The sequence below is a fragment of the Hypanus sabinus genome, chromosome 17, assembly GCF_030144855.1.
Source record: "Hypanus sabinus isolate sHypSab1 chromosome 17, sHypSab1.hap1, whole genome shotgun sequence".
NCBI lineage: Eukaryota > Metazoa > Chordata > Chondrichthyes > Myliobatiformes > Dasyatidae > Hypanus > Hypanus sabinus.
Genome location: NC_082722.1, coordinates 85,844,499 through 85,871,398, shown reverse-complemented (window position 1 = coordinate 85,871,398; position 26,900 = coordinate 85,844,499). Strand labels below are relative to the sequence as shown.

General features: G+C 43.8%; 1 protein-coding gene across 1 annotated transcript in view; it reads right to left on the bottom strand.

Annotated features, from left to right (window-relative positions):
- Positions 1 to 2,967: 2,967 nt before the first annotated feature.
- rad1 (RAD1 homolog (S. pombe)) overlaps positions 2,968 to 26,900 on the bottom strand; it is a 41,333-nt gene continuing 17,400 nt past the window's right edge. The window contains exons 3-5 of the mRNA XM_059993398.1: positions 9,718 to 9,976; positions 3,272 to 3,370; positions 2,968 to 3,179 (exon numbers count right to left, since the gene is read on the bottom strand). Of these exons, the coding sequence (XP_059849381.1) occupies positions 2,996 to 3,179; positions 3,272 to 3,370; positions 9,718 to 9,976 (542 nt within the window). The 3' untranslated portion in view covers positions 2,968 to 2,995. The remainder of the gene's footprint in view (positions 3,180 to 3,271; positions 3,371 to 9,717; positions 9,977 to 26,900) is intronic.

The window sequence follows — 26,900 nt, the reverse complement described above, 5'->3', positions numbered from 1 at the left end:
AACCATGGGACGGAATTCAAGAGCTGACAAGTAATGTTACAGTTGTCAAACCCCACTTGGAGTCCTCTGCTCAGTTTTGGTCACCTCACTACAGGAAGGATGTGGAAACTACAGAAAGGGTGCAGAAGAGATTTTCAAGGATGTTGCCTGGATTGGGGAGCATGCCTTATGAGAATTGGTTGAGTGTACTTGGCCTTTTCTCCTTGGAGAGACGGAGGATGAGAGGTGACCTGATAGAGGCGTATAAGATGATGAGAAGAAATGATCATGTAGATAGTCAGAGGCTTTTTCCCAGGGCTGAAATGGCTAACACAAGAGGGCGCAGTTTTGAGGTGCTTGGAGGTAGGTCAGGGGTAAGTTTTTTATGCAGAGAGTGGTGAATGCATGGAATTGGCTGTCAACATCTGTGGTGGAGGCAGTTACAATAGGGTCTTTTAAGAGGCTCCTGGATAGGTACATGAAGTTTAGAAAAATAGAGGGCCATGGGTAACCCTTGGTAATTTCTAAAGTAAGTACATGTTTGGCACAGCACTGTAAGCCAAGAGGGCTGTATTGTGCTGTAGGTTTTCTAAATAAGAAGCAGGATAGACAAAGGAGAATCAGTGGATGCTGTGTACTTGGATTTTCAGGCCTTTGACAAGTTGTCACTCATGAGGCTGGTCAACATTAGTCCATGGTATACTAGATACTAGAATGGATAGAGCATTGGCTTATTGGCAGGAGACAAGAGTGGCAATTAAGGGATTCCTTTTCTGGTTAGTTACTGGTGACCAGTGGTGTTCCACGGGGGTCTATATTGAGACCAGCATTAGGGTTTTTTTTTTACGTTATATGTCAATGATTTGAATGACAGAATTGATGGCTTTGTGCCCAAGATTGTGGACAATGTGAAGATAGGTGGAGGGACAGGTAGTTTTGAGAAGCAGAGAGGTTGCAGAAAGACAAGTTGAGAATGGACAAAGAAGTGGCAGATGGAACAGCGTGACAGAAGTATATGGTCATCACTTTGGTAGAATAAATAAAAGGATAGACTATTTTCTAAATGGAGAGAAAATTCAAAAATATGAGGTGCAAAGGATTGTAGTTGTTCTTGTTCAGGATTCCCTAAAGATTAGTTTGCGTGTTGAGTCATTGGTGAAGAAGGGAAATGCAATATTAACATTCATTTTGAAAAGACTAAGATATAAAAGCAAGGATGTAATGTTGAGGCCTTAACTTGGGAGTTATTGTGAGCAGTTTTGGGTCCCTTATCTAAGAAAGCCAGCTCATTCATAGGTACTAGCCTCTACAGCATTGAGGACATCTTCAATCAGCAAAGCCTCAAGAAGGTGGCATCCATCATTTAGGATCCTCACCATCTAGGACATGCCCTCTTCTCATTACTACCATCAAAGACGTGGTACAGGAACCTGATGTCATATGGGGATATGAGGCTGGACCCAGGCACTGAAGTATTAGGGGCAGGACGGGAACAACTAAATGAGAGACAAGACATGGAGACCATGGTGTGCGTGAGGGACGTGACATTCAAGGTGATCCTGGGGTTCCGGGAGGGTCTTAGAGTTCAGGCAAGGCGGTTCCCAGAGTTCAGGCAAGGCAGGATCCCGGAGCCCAGGCAAGGCAGGATCCCGGAGTTCAGGCAGGGTCTAGGAGTTCACTGGGTGGGCTGCATAACTCCTGGGCAGGGCCCGGATCTCCCAGGCAGGAACACGGGGGCTTGGGCAGATCACGGGACACCTGGGTAGGTAGCGGGGCACAACCCGTCAACAATGAGAGATAGGTAGGGGCAGAGACCTCTAGGCGGGCCACATAACTCCTAGGCAGGGCCTGGACCCCCCAGGCAGGAACACAGGGGCCTGAGCAGGTCGCAGGACACCTGGGTAGGTTGCGGGGCACAACCCGTCAGGAGCAAGGGATAGAAAGGGGCAGAGTTCCCTGCTGGGCAATGGCAGTCTGGCCAGGCTTGCCCGACAGAGGCAAGGAATTGGGAGGGAACTAGGTCCAGGGTGACTGCCAGACTTACTCGAAGAACTCGTCTTTAACAAGGGGAGCTCCAAGCCAGGATAGGCAGGACAACCCCCCCAAATCCACTCAGTCCCAGAGCCCCCTGTATGCACTGCCAGCTGATGGGCATCAGGTGCGCTTCCTTGAGTCCAAACAAGCCACAATGATCCACAGGTGTGACTAGTTGGGCTTAAGGGCGAAAGGTAGGACGGCCACAAGACCTGGAGTCTGGAGCCCGCGGACCGGATCAAGAACCAGAATGCGGGTTCCGGACCGGACCATAACACCTGAAGACACACACTCCATGAAACTTTGGCTAATTGGGGCAGCGGCTTAATTGAGCCAAAATATACTAGTCTGGGTGTGTCCCAATTAACTTGAATCCACTGTATTGAACATTACATTAGAGTGAAGGACTGAACCATTGTAAATATTCTGCTAGACAATATTTAATGTAGTCTTTTCAAAGATAATTTCACCCAAAGAAACAGATGGAGGATGGAGCATTTAAAATGGTGAGCTGCTTTGGACAAGTTGTACTGAAGGGCCTATTTCCATGCTGTCTAACTCTCACTCCACATGATGATCTTGAATTGATGAGACTGCAGATGCCGGAACATGAAGCTAAAGCAACTTGCTGGAGAAACCTTGCAGGTCGAGCAACATCTTTGTTGGGGCTGGAGGGTGCGGAGGAATTGGTGACATTTCTTTCCTCCACAGATGCTGTTTGACCTGCTGAGTTTTTTATTTTTGCCAATGGTTTAAAAGGTCTTGCTTGGGAATGAATAATTGAAAAGCCTTACCAGGGATATGCCACAGATATGGCCAAGCAGCTTATTTCACTGTTTGATTTTCATGTACAATGTTGATACAGGATGGAACAGATTATAAGTAGTTCAAAATAGGAATGTAATTAATGTCAAATTCCTCCTAAACTTGTATAGAATCAATTCAAAACCTTCGTAAAAACTTGGTTTTATTAAAATCTTAATTATGAGTCTACATCTTCCATCTCTTCATCAGGACAACAATAATATTCGACAAAGCAGATCTGCCCATCTTCATTGCGGATCATGTATTGTAAAGAGAGAAATCCCCGGTTATCTGTGCGAAGTGAAACTTTAGAGGAGAGAGCCAATGCTTTAGTAGATGGCTTTAGTAGAGATATTTTGTACCTGATCAGAAGAGAAAAAGATTACTTTTGAATCACCCAATTTTACTTAGTGGCAACCACAATATTAAGAGATCAATGAATGTGCCATCTTACCTGTTGCACTGGGTCTGGTTACAATGGAATGCCTCAATCATATCAGAGTCTTTTGGATAATCACAGTGTGTGCTCCCAGCATTACCAAAAGTAGATAATCTGCAACAGAAATGCCACTAACTATTAGATAACAAAGAAGAGCAGAAAGGGTGGGCAGGAATTGGAAACTAACATGAAACTGTGACAAAACTGATTAGTGAAGAAAGGGTTATTAAGGGAAATGGAGTCAATGGGTTTAATGCAGTAAAGTGGTGCAGTGATAGAAGGTTAGTGATAAGACCTTAAGACATAGGAACAGATTTAGGCCATTCAGTTCATCAAGTCTGTTCTGCCATTCCATCATGCTGATCCTAGATTCCATTCAGCCCCATACACCTGCCTTCTTGTCATATTATTTGATGCCTTGACCAATCAGGAAACTAATAACTTCCGCTTTAAGTAATACCACAGACTTGGCCTCCATTGCAGTGTGTGGCAGAGCATTCCACAGATTCACTACTCTTTGGCTAAAAAAAAATCCTCCTTAACTCTGTTCTAAAAGATCACCCCCTCAATTTTGAGGTTGTGCCCTCTTGTTCTGGATACCCCCCACTATAGGAAACATCCACCTTATCTAGTCCTGTCAACATTAGGTAGGTCTCCAAGAGATCTCTCCTCATTCTTCTAAGTTATAGTGAGTACAGACCCAAAGCTGCCAAACACCCCTCATATGTTAATCCCTTCATTCCTGGAATCATCGTTGTGAACCTCCTCAGGATGCTCTCCAATGAGAACATCCTTTCTGAGAGATGAGGTCCAAAATGGTTGACAGTACTCCAACTGCGGCCTGACTAGTATCTTATAAAGCCTTATCTCCTTGCTTTTATATTCTATTGCCCTTGAAACAATTACCAACATTGCACTTGCCTTCTTTACCACAGACTCCACCTGTAAATTAACCTTTTGGGAGTCTAGCATGAGGAATCTTAAGTCCTTCTGCACCATTTCCCTATTCAGATAGTAGTCCGTCCTATTGTTCCTTTTACCAAAATGCATTATCATACGTTTCCCAACAACGTATTCCATCGGCCTTTTTTTTGCCCATTCTTCCAATTTGTCTGTCCAGCTGCAATCGCATTGCTTCCTCTGCAACAACTACCCCTCCACTTATCTTTGTATCATCCACAAACTTTGCCTCAAAGCCATCAATTCCATTATCCAAGTCAAAGAAAAACAATGTGAAAAAACTGACCCCTGCGGAGCACTGCTAGTCACTGAGAGCCCCTTTAATTCCCACTAGCTGCCTCCTGCCTGTCAACCATTTCTCTATCCATTCCAGTTTCTTCCCTGTATCGCCATTGAATGTTACCTTGTTAAGCAGCCTATTGTGTGACACCTTAACAAAATGTCTTTAAAAAGTCCAGGTAAATGACATCCACTGCCTCTTTTTTCACCCTGCCGGTTACTTCCTCGAAGAACTCTAACAGATCTGTCAGGGAAGATTTCCCTTTACAGAAACCATGGTGACTTTAGACTTATTTTATCAGTAGCCTCCCAAGTACCCCGAAACCTCATCCTAAATAATAGACTCCAGCAATTTCCCAAACACTGAGGTTAGTCTAACTGACCTATAGTTTCCTTCTTAAAGAGTAGAGTGTCATTTGTAATTTTCTAGTCCTCTGGGACCATGCCAGAATCAAGTGATTCTTGAAAGATCATGGCCAATGTATCCTCTTCAGCAAACTCCGTCAGGTTTCTGGGATGTAGCTCATCCGGCCCAGGTGACTTATTCACCTCAAGACCTGTAAGTTTGCCTAACACTTTTTCTTTTGTAATAGCAATGGCACTCACAGACCTCTAGCTCATAAGGTCTTCCACAGTGAAGACTGATGCAAAGCATTCATTAAATTTATCTGCCATTTCTTTATCTCCCATTATTACCTCACCAACATCATTTTCCAGTGGTCCAAGATCACCACCCTTTAACTCTTTATATAACTGAGAAAAGCTTTTGAGTATCCTGCTTTATATTGCTGGATAGCTTGCCCGCATATTTAATCTTTTCCCTTCGTATAGCCTTTTTTAGTAGTCTTTTGTTGGATTTTAAAAGCTTCCCAATCATCCAACTTCCTAATCACTTTTGTCACCTTATATGCCCTTTCTTTGGCTTTTATGCAGTCCTTAACTTCTCTTGTAAATCATGGTTGTCTACTTCTGCCATTTGAGAACTTCTTCGTTCATCGGACATATCTATCTTGCGCCTTGTAAACTATTCCCAGAAACTTCAGCCACCTCTGCTCTGCTATCATCCCCACCATTATCCTCCTCCAAGCCACCTGGGCAAGGATATTATCCTCTCTCATGCCTCTGTAATTCCCTTTATTTCATTGCAATACTGATATATGTGACTAATATATCCTCTCAAATTGTAGTGTGAATTCAGTCATGTTATGATCACTCCCTTCTCGGGGTTCCTTTACATTAAACTCCCTAATAAATTCTGGGTTATTACACAACCCATTTAAGATAGCCTTTCCTCTGGTAGGCTCAAGCACAAGCTGCTCTAAAAAGCCATCTTCTAGGCATTCGACAAATTCCCTCACTTGTGATCCAACACCAACCTAATGTTCCCAATCTCCTTGCGTATTGAAGTCCCCCAGTACAATTGTGACATTACCCTTATTACATGCCTTTTCCAGCTCCCTTTGCAACCTCAACTCCACATCTTGCCTACTATTTGGAGGCCTATATATGATTTCCATAATGTCTTTTTTCCCTTGCAGTTTCTTAACTTCACCCATAAAGAGTCAACATTCTCTGACCCTGTCACTTCTTTCTAAAGATGTAATTCCATTTCTTACCTAAAGAACCTATGCCTTCCTATCTGTCCTTTCAATACAATGTATATCCTTTGATGTTAAGCTCCCAACAATGGCCTTCTTTCAGCCACAACTCAGTGATGCTCGCCATGTCATAACCTCTATGAATGCAGGAAAGACACTAGGGTTGGGTTAGTGTGACTTTCATGCATTATTTTCATACATCTACTGCCTTTGCTGGGAAAGACTGATGATTTGAGAGATGCTGTCTGGAATGTTACAGCCAGTAACTGCAGTACATTTTTTGACCATAGTCAGCAGCCACAGTGTACCAGTGGTAGTCGGAGTAGATCGGTAAGATACCAGGTGTTGTTGGAACTGCATGATGCAGACTTGGTTCTTTCAATTAAATCTCTAAAGTGGAAGACAGAGTAGTGGCTTGGCATGTATTTAAGTCACTAAAGCATTGAAGGCTCAGAGTGGAATGAGTACAGATATTTGATGGTTGGCATGAAAGTGGTGCTCAAAAGGTCTGTAATATGATGTCATGAACACCTTGGTAGCGAACAATAATTCAGTTAGATTTATATTTCGCAAGATGATTGGAAAGAGGTAAAGAATAACAGGTGTAAAGTTTAAAAATCAGAGTAAGGGCAATTTACTGGGCCAAAATACTATTTATCATATGGACATTGGTTCTAGATAAAGTAATTCAATGAAGTAGAAAGCTCAGAGTGAATGAGATTATTTCACTTTCTCAATAATGGATGGTATGAATTTCTATAAGATTGGAAGGTGCTGTCAAAGTATTACTGGTGACTAACCACAATTTATTTTGTTGAACACATTGATGAAGGTACAGCCGTAGATGTAGTGTATATGGATTTTAGCAAGGTACCCCATGAAAGACTTATTGAGAAAGTAAGGAGGTATGGGATCCAAAGGGACATTGCTTGCCTACAGAAGGCGAAGGGTGGTTGTAGACGGGTCATATTCTGCATGGAGGCTGGTGACCAGTGGTGTGCTTCAGGGATCTGTTCTGGGACCCTTACTCTTCGTGATTTTTATAAATGACCTGGATGAAAATGGAAACATAGAAAACCTACAGCACAATACAGGCCCTTCGGCCCACAAAGTTGTGCCGAACATGTCCCTACCTTAGATATTACTAGGCTTAGCCATAGCCCTCTATTCCTCGAAGCTCCATGTACCTGTCCAGGAGTCTCTTAAAGACCCTATCATATCTGCCTTCACCACTGTCGCCGGCAGCCCATTCCACGCACTCACCACTCTCTGAGTAAAAAACTTACACCTGACATCTCCTCTGTATCTACTCCCCAGCACCTTAAAACTGCCCTCTCGTGGCAACCATTTCAGCCCTGGGGAAAAGCCTCTATCAGAGAAGATAGAAGGATGAAGAAGTAGAGGGATGGGGGTTGGGGGAGCTGTGGACAGTGTGGAGGGCAGTTAGAGGTTACAACGGGACATTGATAGGATGCAAAACCGGGCTGAGAAGTAGCAGATGGCGTTTAATCCAGGTAAGTGTGAGGTTGTTCATTTTGGTAGGTCAAATATCATGGCAGAATATAGCATTAATGGTAAGACTCTTGGCAGTGAGGAGGATCAGATGGATCTTGGGGTCCGAGTCCATAGAACACTCAAAGCTGCTACGCAGGTTGTCTCTGTGCTTAAAAAGGTATACGGTGCATTGGCCTTCATCAATCGTGGATTGAGTTTAAGAGCCAATAAGTAAAATTGCAGCTATATATGACCCTGGTCAGACCCCATTTGGAGTAAGGTGTTCAGTTCTGGTTGCCTCACTGCAGGAAGGACGTAGAAACCATAGAAAGGGTGCAGAGGAGATTTTCAAGGATGTTGCCTGGATTGGGGAGCATGCCTTATGAGAATAGGTTCAGTGAACCCGGGCTTTTCTCCTTGGAGTGACGGAGGAGGAGAGGAGACCTGATAGAGGTGTTCAAGATAATGAGAAGCATTGTTTGTGTGGATAGTCAGATGCTTTTCCCCAGGGCCGAAATGGTTAGCACAAGGGGGCATAGTTTTAAGGTGCTTGTAAGTAGGTACAGAGTTGATGTCGGGTAAGTTTTTTACCAGAGAGTGGTGAGTGTGTGGAATGGGCTGCCAGCAACAGTGGTGGAGGCGGAAACAATAGGGCATTTTAAGAGACTTCTGGATGGCTACATGGAGCTCAGAAAAATAGAGGGCTATGGGTAAAGCCTAGGTAGTTCTAAGGTAGGGACATGTTTGGCACTGCTTTATGGGCCAAAGAGCCTGTATTGTGCTGTAGGTTTCCTTTGTTTCTATGAAATTACCTGCTGTGGATAAAGGGTGCCTTACTGAAGAACATGAACAGTTATGATATTGTTTGCAGTGAATATCCAATGGCTTATTTTCGAGATCTGATGTTAAGTTTGAAGTGTTGCTGGAGCTGCAGAACAAGTGGAGATGAGAGAAAGGGAGCCGGGGGTCAGATTCTGAACTGCACATACAGCCATATTTACGTAACTAGTGCACTTTACTTTGTTACTGTTATGCCAGAAGTGTAGGACCCAAAAGTGATGCTCTTATTAGTGAGTGCTAAGGATAAATTTTATGACTGTATTACTGGAGATTGTCATTGGCTAGCACTTAAGAGGCCAGCCAATGTTACTTGCAACTAATTAATTTATGAATGTGTCCAGAAGATAGGGAAGAAACTCAGGAAGTTCTGTAACAAGATCCTGGGCTATGATTGTAGTATGTTGACATTCTTGTTAACATTTGCATGATTTTTTTTTTCACGTGGTGGAGGTTTGATGCTTTTCTTTGAATGGCTTCCATGGTTTTGTTTTGTGCCTGTTTTGAGAAGACTAATCTCAAAGTTGTATACTTTGATAATAAATGTACTTTAACCCTTGAACTGGTCATCTTTCTTTGAATAAGATATGGTTCATATTCAGTCAGTGGTAGTCATCCTGTCTACTGCTGACTTCAGTATTACCAAGACACCTTGATATCATACATGATATCACTTTGATACCAAACAGTACCTTGTTGTTACACTGAGCCCACTTCCAGAAATTATTGTGCGATATGTGCTTTCTGCTGTGTATGACTTGTTTGGGATCTTGGCCCCAGAGGAATTTGTGTATGGTATTTGCATTTGTGTATGGTCAAATGATAATTAAACTTGAATTTGATTAAGTTTTGGTGTTGACTGATTATAACAAATCCAACTGAGCAGTCAGGAATAATTATAGCTTGATGGTACTGTCAATGGCAGCTCTCCTAATTATTGCTGCTGATGAGGAACAAACTGGGAAATTTATCATTTTGTTTAATAGCTGCCTCTTGTCTTTATGGTTCACTCTAGAGTGGGAAACTTTACAAGACCAACGAAATGGCATATGAATATCATTGACTATTGATCAGTATACGCCCACATCCAGGATAAGGTAATGGCACTAATACAGCTCTGACAGAATAATGATGATTAGAAGGGTGTATGAGGTATACAAGAGAGGGAGAACACATGGAATGGTAGAAATCTAGAAAACTTTCCAGTGAACATTTTGTCTGCATATTGTCAAAGTTGAAGATGTATTGTAAGAGAAAAAGATGCTTTTATTCTAATTGCAAGATACCCAGTACCTGAAATAGGGTTTCTCCGGTGACATTGTAATCTGCAGCACTTCACAGCTCATATCAAGTTCTGTAAATGCCTCCCGCAGGCTCTCTGATTGTAAAATGATTTTATTTATAACATTTGTATTGCAAAAATCAAAATCAAGAGTTTCCTCTGGTTCTTGAGTCTGAATCTTACAAACAGTTACCACACCACTCTCTTCCAAGAACAATGTGAGCGGATAGCCATATCCACGGTAACACATTCTCAGGGCTGTGGTCACTCCTACAAAGAAGGAAAATTAAAACAGTCAATTGCTACATTGATAACACATCAATTCAACAATAAAAAGGTAGGGTCAACTGGAGTAGCCAGTGTAGGAGCCTGAAAAGATTGAATAAATGGTCTAGGTGTTGAGAGTGAAAACAGATCTTTAGAAAGGGAAGACCCATTGAATTGCTAACTGAAGGGACTTTAGCCAATAAAAGGAAGGTAAGCTTCCATTGTGAGATTTTGAGGCTTTGACTTGAGGTTTTGGTGGTGGGAACAGGTATGGCTTTAGTTTGTTATTCATTGTTAGTGTAGACAGTACGATAGGGCAATGGAATCCCCTTGTACAATATGTGGGAAGCCAGTCAAAGTCAAATTTATTGTCAAAGTACATATATGTTACCATACACTATTTTGAGATACATTTTATTATAAAAATTCAAAGGAAAATAAAGAAATGTAATAGAATTCATTAAAAAAATTATTATACATGACTGACAAGCAACCAACGTTCAAAAGACAACAAATTATGTAAATACGAACATAGTGAGAACATGAGTTGCAAAGAACTATTGAAAGTGAGTGAAGCTATTCATGTTGGTTCACGAACCTGATGGTTGTAGTGCCATGGTCTCCATGATGATGCCAACAGTAGGAAGTGCATCTTTGTGCAGCTTCTTGTGAGGAACTAGAACTGGATTGGTCAGTGTACAGTAGTGGTCACCAACCTTTTTAAGCCCAGGATCCCCTACCTCGGCCTTAGTGAAAGGCGAGATCAACCCCAGATCGATTAGTCACATGCATGCTCACTGGGGCAGAAAAGACCGGAAGTAAAACCCTGCAACCCAGAAGTAGAAATAATGTATAAACACCAGGGGCAGTGGTGTTAAACATGATGGGAATACAGCGATACCTGAAGCAGGTTCCTTATGTCCAGACTATTCCGCAATTTAGTTTTCGCGGCTCTCTGCACTTAGCTTCTGCTCTGCTTGCTCACGTTTTTTCTGCTGAAAAAGCTCAGCGGGTTTGTCTTTAAGTTCAGGGTGCTTGGACTCAAGGTACTGAAGCAGTTTTGAGGGCTTCATTGCCTCATTAGACAGCCTCCGGGCCCGAACTCCAGCCTCTGCCCGCCCGCCGCCAGATGCCTTGGCCAGGTGTGGCTGGTCGTGGGTGGGGTGAGGGGACAAGGTCAGGGCCGGAGGTCCCCGTGCCGGGGTCGTGGCTATCGCAGTCCGGAGAGTGACTGACTGAGCGAGGAGAGCAACAGGCCCGCACCCGCCCCCCTTGTAGGATCTATCAGCCGACAAAAGTTTGCTTCTGCAGATTGTAGCTCGGTAGCTGCTCTGATACTTACGAAACCTTGAGACTGAATTAGGTCGTCTGCGAATATTTCAGCATCGGGTTCCCCACCAACATTCGGTGTGCTAAAAAGGTTCAGAGGCAGCGCCCATCTGTCCACGCTCCAGGCCAGTAGCATTGGCTCTTCCCACCAGCCATGCTCTGGGCCAGTAGCATTGGCTCTTCCCACCAGCCGTGCTCCAGGCCAGTAGCATTGGCAGTTCCCGCCGGCCACGCTCCGGGCCAGTAGCATTGGCAGTTCTTGCTGGCCGTGCTCTGGGCCAGTAGCATTGGCAGTTCTTGCTGGCCGTGCTCTGGGACAGTGGCATTGGCAGTTCTTGCTGGCCAGTAGCATTGGCAGTTCTTGCTGGCCGTGCTCTGGGACAGTGGCATTGGCAGTTCTTGCTGGCCATGCTCTGGGCCAGTAGCATTGGCAGTTCTTGCTGGCCGTGCTCTGGGACAGTGGCATTGGCAGTTCTTGCTGGCCGTGCTCTGGGCCAGTAGCATTGGCAGTTCTTGCTGGCCGTGCTCTGGGACAGTGGCATTAGCTCTTCCCACCGGCCGCGCGCCAGCCCAGTAGCATTGGCGGTTCTCACCGGCTGCGCGAGGTGAACACTGGCATGAGGGTGTCACAGCGTTTAGACGACTGATGACCTCGCGTGGGTTCAAGCCCTGTGGCCATTCCCTTCACTAACAGGTATACCTCTTCAGAAACCTTTGAGCATAACTTGGGTTTAAGAGGTTGGGAACAAGTGAATTCCTTTCGTGACAGAAAGATCAAGAATAGCTTTCAGACGGAAATCAGGAGAACGTTGAAAGAATGCGATAGATCTGGTAGGTAGGTTTAAGGAAAATATCAAGAAGTTCTACAGCTATTATAGAAACAAAGAAACACTACAGCACAATACATAGCCCTCTATTTTTCTGAGCTTCATGTACCTGTCCAGGAGTCTTTTAAAAGACCCTATTGTTTCAACCTCCACTATCACCGTCCACAGCCCATTCCACGCATTCACAACTCTCTGTGTAAAAAACTTACCCCTGACATCACCTCTGTACCTACTTCCAAGGCACCTTAAAACTATGCCCTCTCATACTAGCAATTTCAACTGTGGGAAAAAGCCTCTGACAATCCACACGATCAATGCCTCTCATTATCTTGTACACCTCTATCAGGTCACCTCTCATTCTCCGTCTCTCCCAAGGAGAAAAGGCTGAGTTCACTCAACCTATTCTCATAAGGTATGCTACCCAATCCAGGCAACATCCGTACTATGGTTTCCACGTCCTTCCTGTAGAGAGGTGACCAGAATTGAGCACAGTACTCCAACTGGGGTCTGACCAGAGCCCTACATTGCTGCAACATTATCTCTGGGCTTTTAAACTCAATCCCACAGTTGATGAAGGACATTGCACCATATGCCTTCTTAACCACAGAGTCAACCTGCGTAGCAGCTTTGTGTGTCCTATAGACTCGGGCCCCTTGATCCTCCACACTACCAACAGTCTTACCATTAATGGCTATACTCTGCCATTATATTTGACCTACCAAAATGAACCATCTCACACTTATCTGGGTTGAACCTTACCTGCCACTTCTCAGCCCAGTTTTGCATCTTATCAATGTCCTACTCTAACCTCTGACAGCCCTCCACACTATCCACAACACCCCCAACCTTTGTGTGATCAGCAATTTTACGAACCCATCCCTCCACTTCCTCATCCAGGTCATTTATAAAAATCACGAAGAGTAGGGGTGTCAGAACAGATCCCTGAGGCACACCACTGGTCACCAACCTCCATGCAGAATATGACCTGTCTACAACCACTCTTTGCCTTTTGTGGGCAAGCCAATTCTGGATCCACAAAGCAATGTCCCCTTGGATTTCATGCCTCCTTACTTTCTCAATAAGCCTTGCACAGGGTACCTTATCAAATGCCTTGCTGAAATCCACTTACACTACATCTATGGCTCTACCTTCATCAACGTGTTTGGTCACATCCTCAAAAAATTCAATCAATATCGTAAGACACGACCTACCTTTCACAAAGCCATGTTGACTATTCCTAATCATATTATACCTCTCCAAATATTAGGGCAGGCAGGAGATGAGCCATAATAACAGCCAGTGGGATGAGTTACAGGGCAATAGAGGTGTGGTGCAGTTAAAACAGAAAGCAACAAATACTGGACTGAAAATGCTATATTTGAATACATGCAGTATAAGAAATAAAATGGATGATCTTGAAATTCAGTTACAGATTGGTACGCTTGACATTGTGGCCATCTCTGAAACCTGGTTAAAGGATGGCTGCCATTGGTAGCTGAACATCCAAAGATATATGGTGTATTATAAAGATAGGTTAGTAGGCAGAGGGAATGGTATGGCCCTGTGTCTAAGAAATAATATTAAATCATTAGAAAGGGATGACATAGGATTAGAAGGTGTAGAGTTTCTATGGGTTGAGTTAAAAAATGACAAGGGTAAAAGGACCCTATTGGCAGTTATGTACAGGCCTCCAAATAGCAGCCGGGATGCGGATTACAAGTTATAGCAGGAGATAGAAAAGGCATGTCAGAAGGGCAATGTCATGATAATCGTTGGGGATTTTAACATGAAAGTGGATTGGAAAAACCAGGCCAGTACTGGACCTCATGAAAGAGAACCTGTAGAATGTCTAAGGGATGGCTTTTTAGAACAGCTTGTGGTTGAGCCCACTAGGGGATCGGCTGTGATGGATTGGGGGTTATGCAATGATCCAGATGTGATGAGAGCATAAGGTTTTTTAATTTTTTTTACTATTTTTACTTATTTATTAATTTTTAAAGAAAATTACATAAAATGAATAGAATATTAGAATAGTGAAAAATTAATATTGGCCCTCCCCCCCCCCCTTAGATCCCTATCGGGAAAAAAAGAAAAGAAAAAAAAAGAAAGAAAGAAAAAGAAAAAAGAAAGAAAGAAAAAAGATAGAAAGATTGCCTGGATATTGGAGGATCCCCACGTGCTCCATGGAGTTCAAAATAACTTCAGTTTTTATTTTCCCCGATGACAGCTTAAGGTTAAGGAACCCTTAGGGAACAGTGATCACAATATGATCAAGTTCACTTTGAAATTTGTGAGAGTGAGAGCATGTGTGTATGCATGAGTGTGTATGTAAGTATGTCTGTGTGTGTGGGGATGTCTGGAAGAATTGGATCAGCCCATGTTTGAATGGTGGAGCAGATTCGATAGGCTGAATGGCCTACTTCTGCTTCTGTATCTTATGGTCTCATAGTCAATGTACAGTAGAAGGCCTGAGTCATAGAGAGGGATTGGTAAGACTAGGTCTTTTATTCCTTCGAACCTAGAATGAGGGATAAACATACAGAAATGTTTAAAATTGAGAGGCATAGATACAGTGAATGATAACCATCTTCCCAGAGTACAGGAGTCTAAAACATGGGACACAGAGTGAGGGTAAGGTGGGAAAGAGTTGAAAAGGACAAGGCAACTTTTTCATGTAGAGGGTGCAGAATGTGAGTGGTGCAGAATTGAAATAGGCCCTTCAGTCCAAAGAATCCATGCTGACCGTGGTGCTCGCATAGGTAGTCCCAATTTCCATGTTCGGCGCAAACAGATGCGGGAAGTCCAAAGGTATTATTTAAGAAGCACTTGCATAGGTGTTGCTTAGAGAGATATAAGCCGAAAGCAGAAATGCATAATAGCAACTACATTCACTTCTGCTCCCTGACACTCATGAATTTCTGGCATACTGCTCGTGTCTTTCATAGCAAATACTGACATAAAATACTTATTAAGTTTGTTCTCTATTTCTTTGTCCAATACTACACCTCTCCAGCGTCATGTTCCAATGGTTCATTATCCACCCTCATCTTCCTTTTACTCTTTATATAATGTATCTTCAAATCTTTGCTATCCTCTTTTATATTATCGGCTAGCTTACCTTCATATTTCATCTTTTCTCTCCTTATGGCTTCCCTTCTAATGGTTTTTTTTTTAAAGGCTTCCCAGTCCTCTAACTTCCCATTAATTTTTGCCATATTAAAATATCTTTTCCATATCTTTTCCTTTTACGCTGTCTTTGACTTCCCTTGTCAACCATGGTTGCTTCATTCTCCCTTTAGAATACTACTTCATCTCTGGGATGTATCCTGCACTTTCTGAATTTCTTCCAGAAGTTCCAGCCATTGTTGTACAGGCATCATCCTTACCAGTGTTCCCTTCCTATCAACTTGGCTTGCCCTCTCTCATGCCTCTGTAATTCCCTTTACCCCATGGTAATCTGACTGTAGCTTTTCCCTCTCAAAACACAAGGTGAATTATATATTGATCACTGTCTCCAAAGGGTTGCTTTACCCTAACTCCCTAATCAAATCTGGTTCATTACACAAGACCCGGTTGTTATAGCCAGAGGTCGTAATAGGGACAAACTCCGACTACCTATGAAATGCTCCCAATGGCACGCGCCTCAAATAGGCTCTGACAACCAAGTCCAGCTCCTGGCCTTCACGTTTGGCTTAGGTACTAGGTCGGGTGGAACCGTTTCTACTGACAAGAGAAGGGCAAAGGCGGGTTACTGGCGCCTTAAAACCAGTCGCTTCAGGCAGATGGGGCTCCATAGCCATGTTGGCAACTCATCTAGGAAAACACTGATCTCAAACCTTCGTTGCTTTGTGGCTCATGGGTCAAGCTTCCGGAGTAAACCCTAAGGGAAAAATCTGGATCTGGAGTCCCTAGGCAGTCCTACATTGAGCTCCATGTTGGCTGGCAATTCCTGCAACACTGCTGATACCAAATTGTATTGGTCTCTGCTGTTCCTTTGGGTTCACCAGATGCGTGGAGAGGGGAAGCTTGATACATGGGCAACAGCTTGCTCTCCATATTGCACTGCCCAAGCTTGCATATCTAGACAGCTAGGACGCAATATCCAGGGTCAGCTCACCTGATGGAGGCCTCAGAGACAAGACCCAATCCAGAATGAACTTTTCCCTAATGGGTTCAACCACAAGATGCTCTATAAAGTCATTTCATAGGCATTTGACAAATACCCTCTCTTGGGATCCAGCACAAACCTGACTTTCCCAATCTACCTGCATATTGAAATACCCGGTGACTATCATAACATGGCACTTTTTACCATGCCTTTTCTATCTCTTTTGGAAGAGGACAGCGAGGCTTTGAGAGGAAGTGCGGCAGCGGCCATTTTCAAATTGTCCAATTGCGTCTCAGATCGGGGTTCTGAGAGGCGGGACTGCGCAGGCTCATGAGGAGGCCTGGGAAGGAGGGAAGATATAAAAAGAACGCAGCCTTAAGAAGCGGGCAGCGGAGTGCGCCGGGAGCAGAGTGCAGGGCTTGGGCTCAGGGGGCTTAGGCGGAAGAGGGCACAGTAGGCTTATCTTTTAGTTCTTGTATTTTCAGTTATTCGGGAAGTATGAGTGTGAGGGCAGCTTGTTGTTCTCGGTGTCGATGTGGGAGATCCTAGAGTCTCCGAGCCTCCCGGACGTCCACATCTGCGCTAGGTGCACCGAACTGCAGCTCCTGAGGGACCGAGTTATGGAACTGGAGCTGCAGCTCGATGACCTTCGCCTGGTCAGGGAGAGTGAGGAGGTGATAGAGAGGAGTTACAGGCAGGTGGTCACTCCGGGGCCACGGGAGGCAGATAGGTGGGTCACGGTCAGGAAGGGGAAGAGGCAGGTACTAGAAAGTACCCCAGTGGCTGTACCCCTTGACAATAAGTACTCATGTTTGAGTACTGTTGGGGGGGACAGCCTTCCTGGTGGAAGTGACAGTGGCCGGGCCTCTGGCACAGAGGACGGCCCTGTAGCTCAGAAGGGTAGGGATAGAAGAAAGAGGACCATAGTAATAGGGGACTCGATAGTCAGGGGTTCAGACAGGCGATTCTGTGGAGGTGATCGGGAGTCCCGGATGGTAATTTGCCTCCCTGGTGCCAGGGTTCGGGACGTTTCTGATCGCGAACAAGATATCCTGAAGTGGGAGGGTGAGGAGCCAGAGGTCGTGGTACATGTAGGTACCAATGACATAGGTAGGAAAGGGGAAGAGGTCCTGAAACAAGAGTATAGGGAGTTAGGAAGGCAGTTAAGAAGAAGGACCGCAAAGGTAGTAATCTCGGGATTACTGCCTGTGCCACGCAACAGTGAGAGTAGGAATAGAATTAGGTGGAGGATGAATGCGTGGCTGTGGGATTGGAGCAGGGGGCAGGGATTCAAGTTTCTGGATCATTGGGACCTCTTCTGGGGCAGGCGTGACCTGTTCAAGAAGGACGGGTTACACTTGAATCCTGGGGGGACCAATATCCTAGCGGGGAGGTTTGCTAGGGCTACAGGGCAGACTTTAAACTAGTAAGATGGGGGGGGCGGGAATCAATTTGAGGAAACCATGGGAGAGGAGGTTAGTTCACCAGTAGAGCAAGTAAAGAGACAGTGTGTGAGGGAGGAAAGGCAGGTGATGGAGAAGGGATGCGCTCAGCCCGAAGATGTAGGGGAGAAGAAAGAAAAGGATAATAAATTTGAATGCATTGTTAGGGATGGAAAGAGAGGAGGAGATGGAGAGTATCTTAAATGTATCTATTTTAATGCTAGGAGCATTGTAAGAAAGGTGGATGAGCTTAAAGCGTGGATTGATACCTGGAATTATGATGTTGTAGCTATTAGTGAAACATAGTTGCAGGAAGGGTGTGATTGGCAACTAAATATTCCTGGATTTAGTTGCTTCAGGTGTAGGAGGGGCCAGAGGAGGAGGTGTTGCATTGCTTGTCCTAGAAAATCTTATGGCGGTGCTTTGGAAGCATAGATTAGAGAGCTCCTCTAGGGAGGCTATTTGGGTGGAATTGAGGAATGGGAAGGGTGTAGTAACACTGATAGGTGTGTATTATAGGCCACCTAATGGGAAGCGTGAGTTGGAAGAGCAAATGTGTAAGGAGATAGCAGATATTTGTAGTAAACACAAGGTGGTGATTGTGGGAGATTTTAATTTTCCACACGTAGACTGGGAAGCTCATTCTGTTAAAGGGCTGGATGGTTTAGAGTTTGTGAAATGTGTGCAGGATAGTTTTTTGCATCAATACATAGAAGTACCGACTAGAGATGGGGCAGTGTTGGATCTCCTGTTAGGGAATGCGATAGGTCAGCTGACAGATGTATGTGTTGGGGAGCACTTTGGGTCCAGTGATCACAATAGCATTAGCTTCAATATAATTATGGAGAAGGACAGGACAGGACCTAGAGTTGAGATTTTTGATTGGAGAAAGGCTAACTTTGAGGAGATGCGAAGGGATTTAGAGAGAGTGGATTGGGTCAAGTTGTTTTATGGGAAGGATGTAATAGAGAAATGGAGGTCATTTAAGGGTGAAATTACGAGGGTACAGAATCTTTATGTTCCTGTTAGGTTGAAAGGAAAGGTTAAAGGTTTGAAAGCACCATGGTTTTCAAGGGATATTAGAAATTTGGTTCGGAAAAAGAGGGATGTCTACAATAGATATAGGCAGCATGGAGTAAAGGAATTGCTCGAGGAATATAAATAATGTAAAAGGAATCTTAAGAAAGAGATTAGAAAAGCTAAAAGAAGATACGAGGTTGGTTTGGCAAATAAGGTGAAAGTAAATCCGAAAGGTTTCTACAGTTATATTAAAAGCAAGAGGATAGTGAGGGATAAAATTGGCCCCTTAGAGAATCAGAGTATTCAGCTATGTGTGGAGCCGAGGGAGATGGGAGAGATTTTGAACGATTTCTTCTCTTCGGTATTCACTAAGGAGAAGGATATTGAATTGTGTAAGGTGTAGGAAACAAGTAAGGAAGTTATGGAACCTATGACAATTAAAGAGGTGGAAGTACTGGCGCTTTTAAGAAATTTAAAAGTGGATAAATCTCCGGGTCCTGACAGGATATACCCCAGGACCTTGAGGGAAGTTTGTGTAGAAATAGCAGGAGCTCTGACGGAGATCTTTAAGATGTCATTAGAAACGGGGATTGTGCCAGAGGATTGGCGTATTGCTCATGTGGTTCCATTGTTTAAAAAGGGTTCTAGAAGTAAGCCTAGCAATTATAGACCTGTCAGTTTGACATCAGTGGTGGGTAAATTAATGGAAAGTATTCTTAGAGATAGTATTAATAATTATCTGGATAGACAGGATCTGATTAGGAGTAGCCAGCATGGATTTGTGCGTGGAAGGTCACGTTTGACAAACCTTATTGAATTTTTTGAAGAAGTTACGAGGAATGTTGACGAGGGTAAGGCAGTGGATGTAGTCTATATGGACTTCAGCAAAGCCTTTGACAAAGTTCCACATGGAAGGTTAGTTAAGAAGGTTCAGTCGTTAAGTATTAATGCTGGAGTAATAAAATGGATTCAACAGTGGCTAGATGGGAGATGCCAGAGAGTAGTGGTGGATAATTGTTTGTCGGGATGGAGGCCGGTGACTAGCGGGGTGCCTCAGGGATCTGTTTTGGGCCCAATGTTGTTTGTAATATATTTAAATGATCTGGATGATGGGGTGGTAAATTGGATTAGTAAGTATGCTGATGATACTAAGGTAGGAGGTGTTGTGGATAATGAGGTGGGTTTTCAAACCTTGCAGGGAGATTTATGCCGGTTAGAAGAATGGGCTGAACGTTGGCAGATGGAGTTTAATGCTGAGAAGTGTGAGGTTCTACATTTTGGCAGGAATAATCCAAATAGAACATACAGGGTAAATGGTAGGGCATTGAGGAATGCAGAGGAACAGAGAGATCTAGGAATAACAGTGCATAGTTCCCTGAAGGCGGAGTCTCATGTAGATAGGGTGGTGAAGAAGGCTTTTGGAACGCTGGCCTTTATAAATCAAAGCATTGAGTACAGAAGTTGGGATGTAATGTTAAAATTGTACAAGGCATTGGTAAGGCCAAATTTAGAATATTGTGTGCAGTTCTGGTCATCGAATTATAGGAAAGATATCAATAAATTAGAGAGCGTGCAGAGACGATTTACTAGGATGTTACCTGGGTTTCAGCACTTAAGTTACAGAGAAAGGTTGAACAAGTTAGGTCTCTATTCATTGGAGCGTAGAAGGTTGAGGGGGGATTTGATCGAGGTATTTAAAATTTTGAGAGGGATAGATAGAGTTGACGTGAATAGGCTGTTTCCATTGAGAGTAGGGGAGATTCAAACGAGAGGACATGATTTGAGAGTTAGGGGGCAGAAGTTTAAGGGAAACACAAGGGGGTATTTCTTTACTCAGAGAGTGATAGCTGTGTGGAATGAGCTTCCTGTAGAAGTAATAGAGGCCAGTTCAGTTGTGTCATTTAAGGTAAAATTGGATAGGTATATGGACAGGAAAGGAGTGGAGGGTTATGGGCTGAGTGCGGGTAGGTGGGACTAGGTGAGATTAAGAGTTCTGCATGGACTAGGAGGGCCGAGATGGCCTGTTTCCGTGCTGTGATTGTTATATGGTTATATGTTATATGGTTATCTCCTTTTGTAATTTGTAGCATACAACTTGGCTACCATTTGGTCTGTATACAACTCCCATCAGGATCTTTTTACCCTTGCAGTTTCTTCGCTCAGCCTACAGGATCCTATGTGAGCTCTTTAATTTAATTTAATTTTTTATCAACAGAGCCTTGCCACCCCCTTTGCCTACCTGCCTTCCCTTTCAATACAATGTGTATTCTTGGATGTTAACTCCGAACTATGATCTTCTTTCAGCCACAGCTCAGTGATGCCCACAATGTCATACCTGCCAATCTCTAACTGTGCTACAAGATCATCTACCTTATTCCATATACAATGCCCTGGTAAAGGTTTCACTGCTAATGTTGTAGGATATTTCTTTCTGTAGAAGCAGTGTCTGGGTTATTGTTAGAGATAATGGATGCTTAGGAATATGAGCCATCCAATCAGGAGAGAAGGCCGGGGGACCAATGTGAGCCTTTGTCTTTGTTCAACGGAAGTTGGAGAGGGAAGACGCTGGAGAGAACCAGATGTATGATTTGATCCAGTGGGGAGCATGATTTGTTGGAGCAAGGTGCAGGAGTCTACTGAGGACTGGTGAATATGACTTTTGGACGATTTGAGCTCCAACCTGTGCACATTTAACTGTTTAATTATAATGGGCCCTTCTTGGTTTTTTTTCTTTCTTTTCCTTACTAGATTCAGTAAATATTCATGAATATACTTCCTTTAATTATACGCAGTGTGTGGTCTGTTACTTCCTGCCAACAAGCTGTAACAGGGCAGTAAATTACACAGCATTTCCACAAACCAGGGCTTGCATGGGAGAGACATCCCAATCTCACAGAACTGGTGGGGGGGGGGGGGGAGAAGGGTGTGGGGGTGCAGTTCTTGGCAGTGAGTTGAGAGACTGCCAGTGAGGGCTAATGAACTGTTTCCTGAGGTGCCTGTGAAGAAAGAAGGTGCATTGTGGGGGCTCGTCCAGGATTACGTTCATTGGATGCTGTGCGATTGCCCTGAGCATTGATCAAGTGGGTTGTGTGTTTAAGCCTATGTTGAACTATTGTCTGGTAAAGTGATTAAGATACATGGTTATGGATGCAGGGATTGAGCAGTGGTGTGAATCAAAGTGATTTCCTGTAGCTAATGCTTGTGTATTGAGAGGAGTACATATTCATAGCCCAGATAAATTGGTGCTTAGGATTTTAAGTACCATTAAAACATTAAGAACAGTTACAATCCTGGAAAGGAGGTTCAACAAAATGGCGGGCAAAGGTTTCATTATAGTTCAGACTAGCCCAGAAGTAATGACAGTGGATCTGCCCGGTACTATTGTCTGCCCATACTTTCCAAGAAGAGGGGAGTGTAGGCGAGGGTGCTGAATCGGAAGCTGAGTTTCCTGTAGCTGGGGGGTGGAGACTTTAATGACAAGTTGCTCCCGTTTCTATGGATCGAAGGGATGCAGAGGTCTGATGTGGAAGGTCTAATGAGTCCTCCAGTGAGGGGTGAGAATTCTGAGTGGTATCCCTGGTGAATAAATGGCAAAGTGCACTATTAGAGAATCCCAGTTATTGCAGGCTGAGGATGTTCTCAGGGGCAAAGCCTATCCCTGACACAGAGGAGGAATATGAGAATTAGGCAGAACAGACCTCTCAGATGTTGAATGAATGACAGTGCTTGATAATGTGCAAAGACAGCAACAGGTACAGAGTCGGTGAAGTCCGGCTGCTGAAACAGTGAGATCCTTAAAAAGAGAACTGTTTCGCTACTTCCGCGGGCTACCTGCAAGCACTAGATGTTTTTGGCATAACGTAAAGCCCAATGGAGCTTATGAATGGGTTTCAGGAGTAGGAGCAGAAACTTTCCAACTACGTTTTTCGGCTAGAGAGAGACAGCTGAGCTGGTTATGGCATAGAGGGGTCATCAACGATGGACCAAGTGGCAAAAGGCACAGTCACAGGACATGATCACTTTTGGCCTCCGAATATCTCAGAAGACGCACCCCATCCCTCATTTGTTGAGCTGATCAGAGAGAGGAGAATGCAATGGAGGAGCAGGAGGCCTCTGCCAGCATTATACAGTTGTTGGTAGTAGCCTCCTTTGCTGAAGGAACCCCTGATATCCCACAACTGGGGGTGTTAAACAAATTCAGAAAAACATAGAAAACCTACAGCACAATAAAGGCCCTTCGGCCTACAAAATTGTGCCAAACATGTCCTTTCTTACCTTAGAAATTACTTCAGGTTACCAGTGGCCCTCTTTTTCTGAGCTCCATGTATCTGTCCAGGAGTCTCTTAAAAGACCCGATCATATCCACTTCCATCACCAATGCCGGCAGCCCATTCCACGCACTCACCACTCTCTGCGTAAAAAACTTACCCCTGACATCTCCTCTGTACCTGCTTCCAAGCACTTTAAAACTCTGCCCACTTATGCTAGCCATTTCAGTCCTGGGAAAAAAACCTCTGATTATCCACACAATCAATATCTCTCATCATCTTATACACCGTGGCAGATTTTAGAATGGAAATGTCCTGGTTGTTATCAGTGGGTGCGGCCACCAAGCATGACAAAGCTGACACCCTCTGAGCGAAACTTCCCATGCACAAATTGAACATAAGAAATAAGAGCAGGAGTAGGCCATTTGGCCCATCGAGCCTGCCCACCATTCAATAAGATCATGGCTGATCTGTCCGTAAACACAGCTCCATCTACCTGCCTTTTCTCCGTAACCTTTAATTCCCTTACTATGTAAAAACCTATCTAACTGTTTCTTAAATATATTAAGTGAAGAAGCCTCAACTGCTTCCCAGGGCAGAGAATTCCACAGATTCACCACTCTCTGGGAAAAACAGTTTCTCCTCATCTCCATCCTAAATCTTGTCCCCTGAATCTTGAGGCGATGTCCCCTAGTTGTAGTCTCACCTACCAATGGAAACAACTTTCCTACTTCTATCTTAACTATCCCTTTCAAAATGTTGTATGTTTCTGTAAGATCCCCTTTCATTCTTCTGAACTCCAGAGGGTATAGTCCCAGGCGATTCAACCTCTCCTCATAGGTTAACCCCGTCATCTCTGGAATCAACCTGAAGAACCTCTTCTGCACTGCCTCCAAAGCCAGTATATCCTTCCTCAAGTATGGAGGCCAGAACTGCACACAGTACTCTAGGTGCAGCCTTACCAGTACCCTGTATAGTTGCAGCATGACCTCCCTGCTCTTGAATTGAATCCCTCTAGCAATGAAGGCCAACATTCCACTTGCTTTCTTAATAACCTGTTGTACCTGTAAGCCAACTTTTTGCGATTCATGAACAAGCACTCCCAAGTCCCTCTGCACAACAGCATGCTGCAATCTTACACCAGTTAAATGATAATCTGCTCTTCTATTATTCCTTCCAGAGTGGATGATCTTGCATTTACCAACATTGTATTCCATTTGCCAAACCTTGGCCCACTCACTTAACCTATCTATATCCCTCTGCAGACTCTCCACATCCTCTGTACAATTTGCGATTCCGCTCAGTTTCGTGTTATCAGCAAATTTTGCTATACTACACTCAGTCCCCCTCTTCCAAATCATCAATGTAACTGTAAACAGCTGCAGGCCCAGCACCAATCCCGTGGCACCCAACTCACCACTGACTGCCAACTGGAGAAACACCCATTTATACCAACTCTCTGCCTTCTATTAGTTAACCAATCCCCTATCCATGCCAATACACTTCCTCTGACTCCATGCATCCATATCTTATTTATAAGTCTTTTGTGTGGCACTTTATCAAACACCTTCTGGAAATCCAAGTATACAATATCCACCTGTTCCCCTCTATCCACTGCACTCATTATGTCCTCAAAGAATGCCAGTAAGTTTGTCAAACAGGACCTGCCCTTTCTGAACCCATGCTGCGTCTGTCTAATGGAACCACTCCTTTCTAAATGTTTTGCTATTTCTTCCTCAATGACAGCTTCAAGCATTTTCCCAACTACCTATGTTAAGCTAACTGGCCTATAGTTGCCCGTCTTTTGCCTACATCCTTTTTTAAAAAGTGGTGTGACATTTGCTGTCTTCCAAACAATCATGATCTGCCCAGAGTCTAGAGAGTTTTGTTAAGTGATTACAAACGTGCCTACTATAACCTCCGCCAATTCCTGCAGCACTCTGGGATGCATCCCATCAGGACCAGGGGACTTATCTACCTTCAGGCCCTCTAGTTTGCTCATCACTATCTCTATAGTGACAGTGATTTTAATCGAGTTCCCCACCTCCCATTTTGTCCATAACATCCTCCTTTGGCATATTAAACGTGTCCTCCACCGTGAAGACAGACACAAAATAGTCATTCAAAGCCTCAGCCTTATCACCCAATATCAATTTCCCCTTATCATCTTCCAAGGGACTTACACTGACTTTAGCAACCCTCTTCCGCTTTATATATTTTTAAAAGCTTTTGCTATCTGCTTTTATATTTTGTGCTATTTACTTTCATACTCTATCATCCCTTTCCTTACTTCTTGTTCAGTTTTTCTCTGTTGCTTTTTAAAGTTTTCCCAATCCTCCAGTCTCCCACTACTCTTTGCGACTTTGTACACATGAGCTTTTAATTTGAAACTATCTTTCATTTCCTTAGTTATCCAAGGAAACTCTCCTCACACTTACTGTCCTTACTTTTAACTGGGATATACTTTTGTTGAGCACTGTGAAAAATCTCTTTGAAAGTATTCCACTGTTCCTCAACTGTCCTACCAAATAGCCTGTGCTCCCAATCCACATTAGCCAACTCCTCCCTCATCCCGTTGTAGTCTCCCTTGTTCAAGCATAATACACTGGTTTTAGAATTAACTATTTCATCCTCCATCTGTATGCGAAATTCAATCATACTATGATCACTCTTTCCAAGAGGATCCCTGACTAAAGATTGTTAATCTTACCTGTCTCATTGCACAGGACTAGAACTAAGATAGTATTTTCCCTTGTGAGTTCACTGACATGCTGCTCAAGAAAGCCATCATGGATGCATTCCATGAAGTCCTCCTCCTCAAGACTTCCTTGACCTACCTGATTCATCCAATCTATGTGGAAATTAAAACCCCCTAAGACAACTGCTGTTCCGTTCTTACAAGCCTTAGATTAATCACCTCTGTCACTGCAATATTTTTATTAGGTGGCCTATAAACTACACCCACCAGTGATTTTTTTCCATTTTCTGTTCTTAATCTCTACCCAGATGGACTATCGTCTCTCACATTCGCCCTGATCTCATCCCTAATCAAGAGCACCACCCCTCCTTCTCTGCGTACCTGCCTATCTTTCCATATTACTTGATACCCTTGGATATTTAATTCCCAGTCATCTCCATCTTGCAACCAGGTTTCTGTAATGGATACTAAATCATATGCCTTGGTACTGATCTGTGCCACAAGTTCATTAACTTTGTTTCTAATACTACGGGCATTTAGATAAAGTGCCCTTATGCTCATTGTCCTTTTAGAATCTAGTGACCTATGCGATTTTTGCTTTTTACTTTTATGCACTCTACTCTAGTTTTGGTCTCTGCATCACTTCCCTCTTCTTTTCTGTGTGGGTTCCCATCCTCCTGCCATATTAGTTTAAAGCCTCCCCAACAGCACTAGCAAACAATCTCCTGAGGACATTGATCCCGGCCCTGACCAGATGTAGACCATTTGGATGGTACTGGTCCCATCTCGCCCAGAAACGGTTCCAGTGCTCCAAGAATCTGAAACCCTCCCTTCTGCACCACCGTTCAAGCCACATATTCATTCTAGCTATCCTGCTATTCCAGCTCTGGCTAGCACATGGCACCAGTATTAATCCTGAGATTACCTTTGAGGTCCTACTCTTTAATTTATCTCCTGGCACTGAAATGGGCTGCTGTGGATGAGCTAAGTGATTATTTATGTGGTGCCAAATTCAAGGTGAACAACAATCCAATGACTTGCATCCTGACCTTAGTGAAATTGATGCCACAGGCCATTGTTGGTAAGTGTCGTTGTCTGCCTATGATTTCAGCCTGAAGGACCAGCAAGGGAGCTGGAACATATATTCAGATATTTTGTCCCAATGTGCACATGAAGTGTTGGAAATGAACGGAGAGTGGGAGAGCATTTCTGCGCCTGGGGTTAAAGTAATGTGT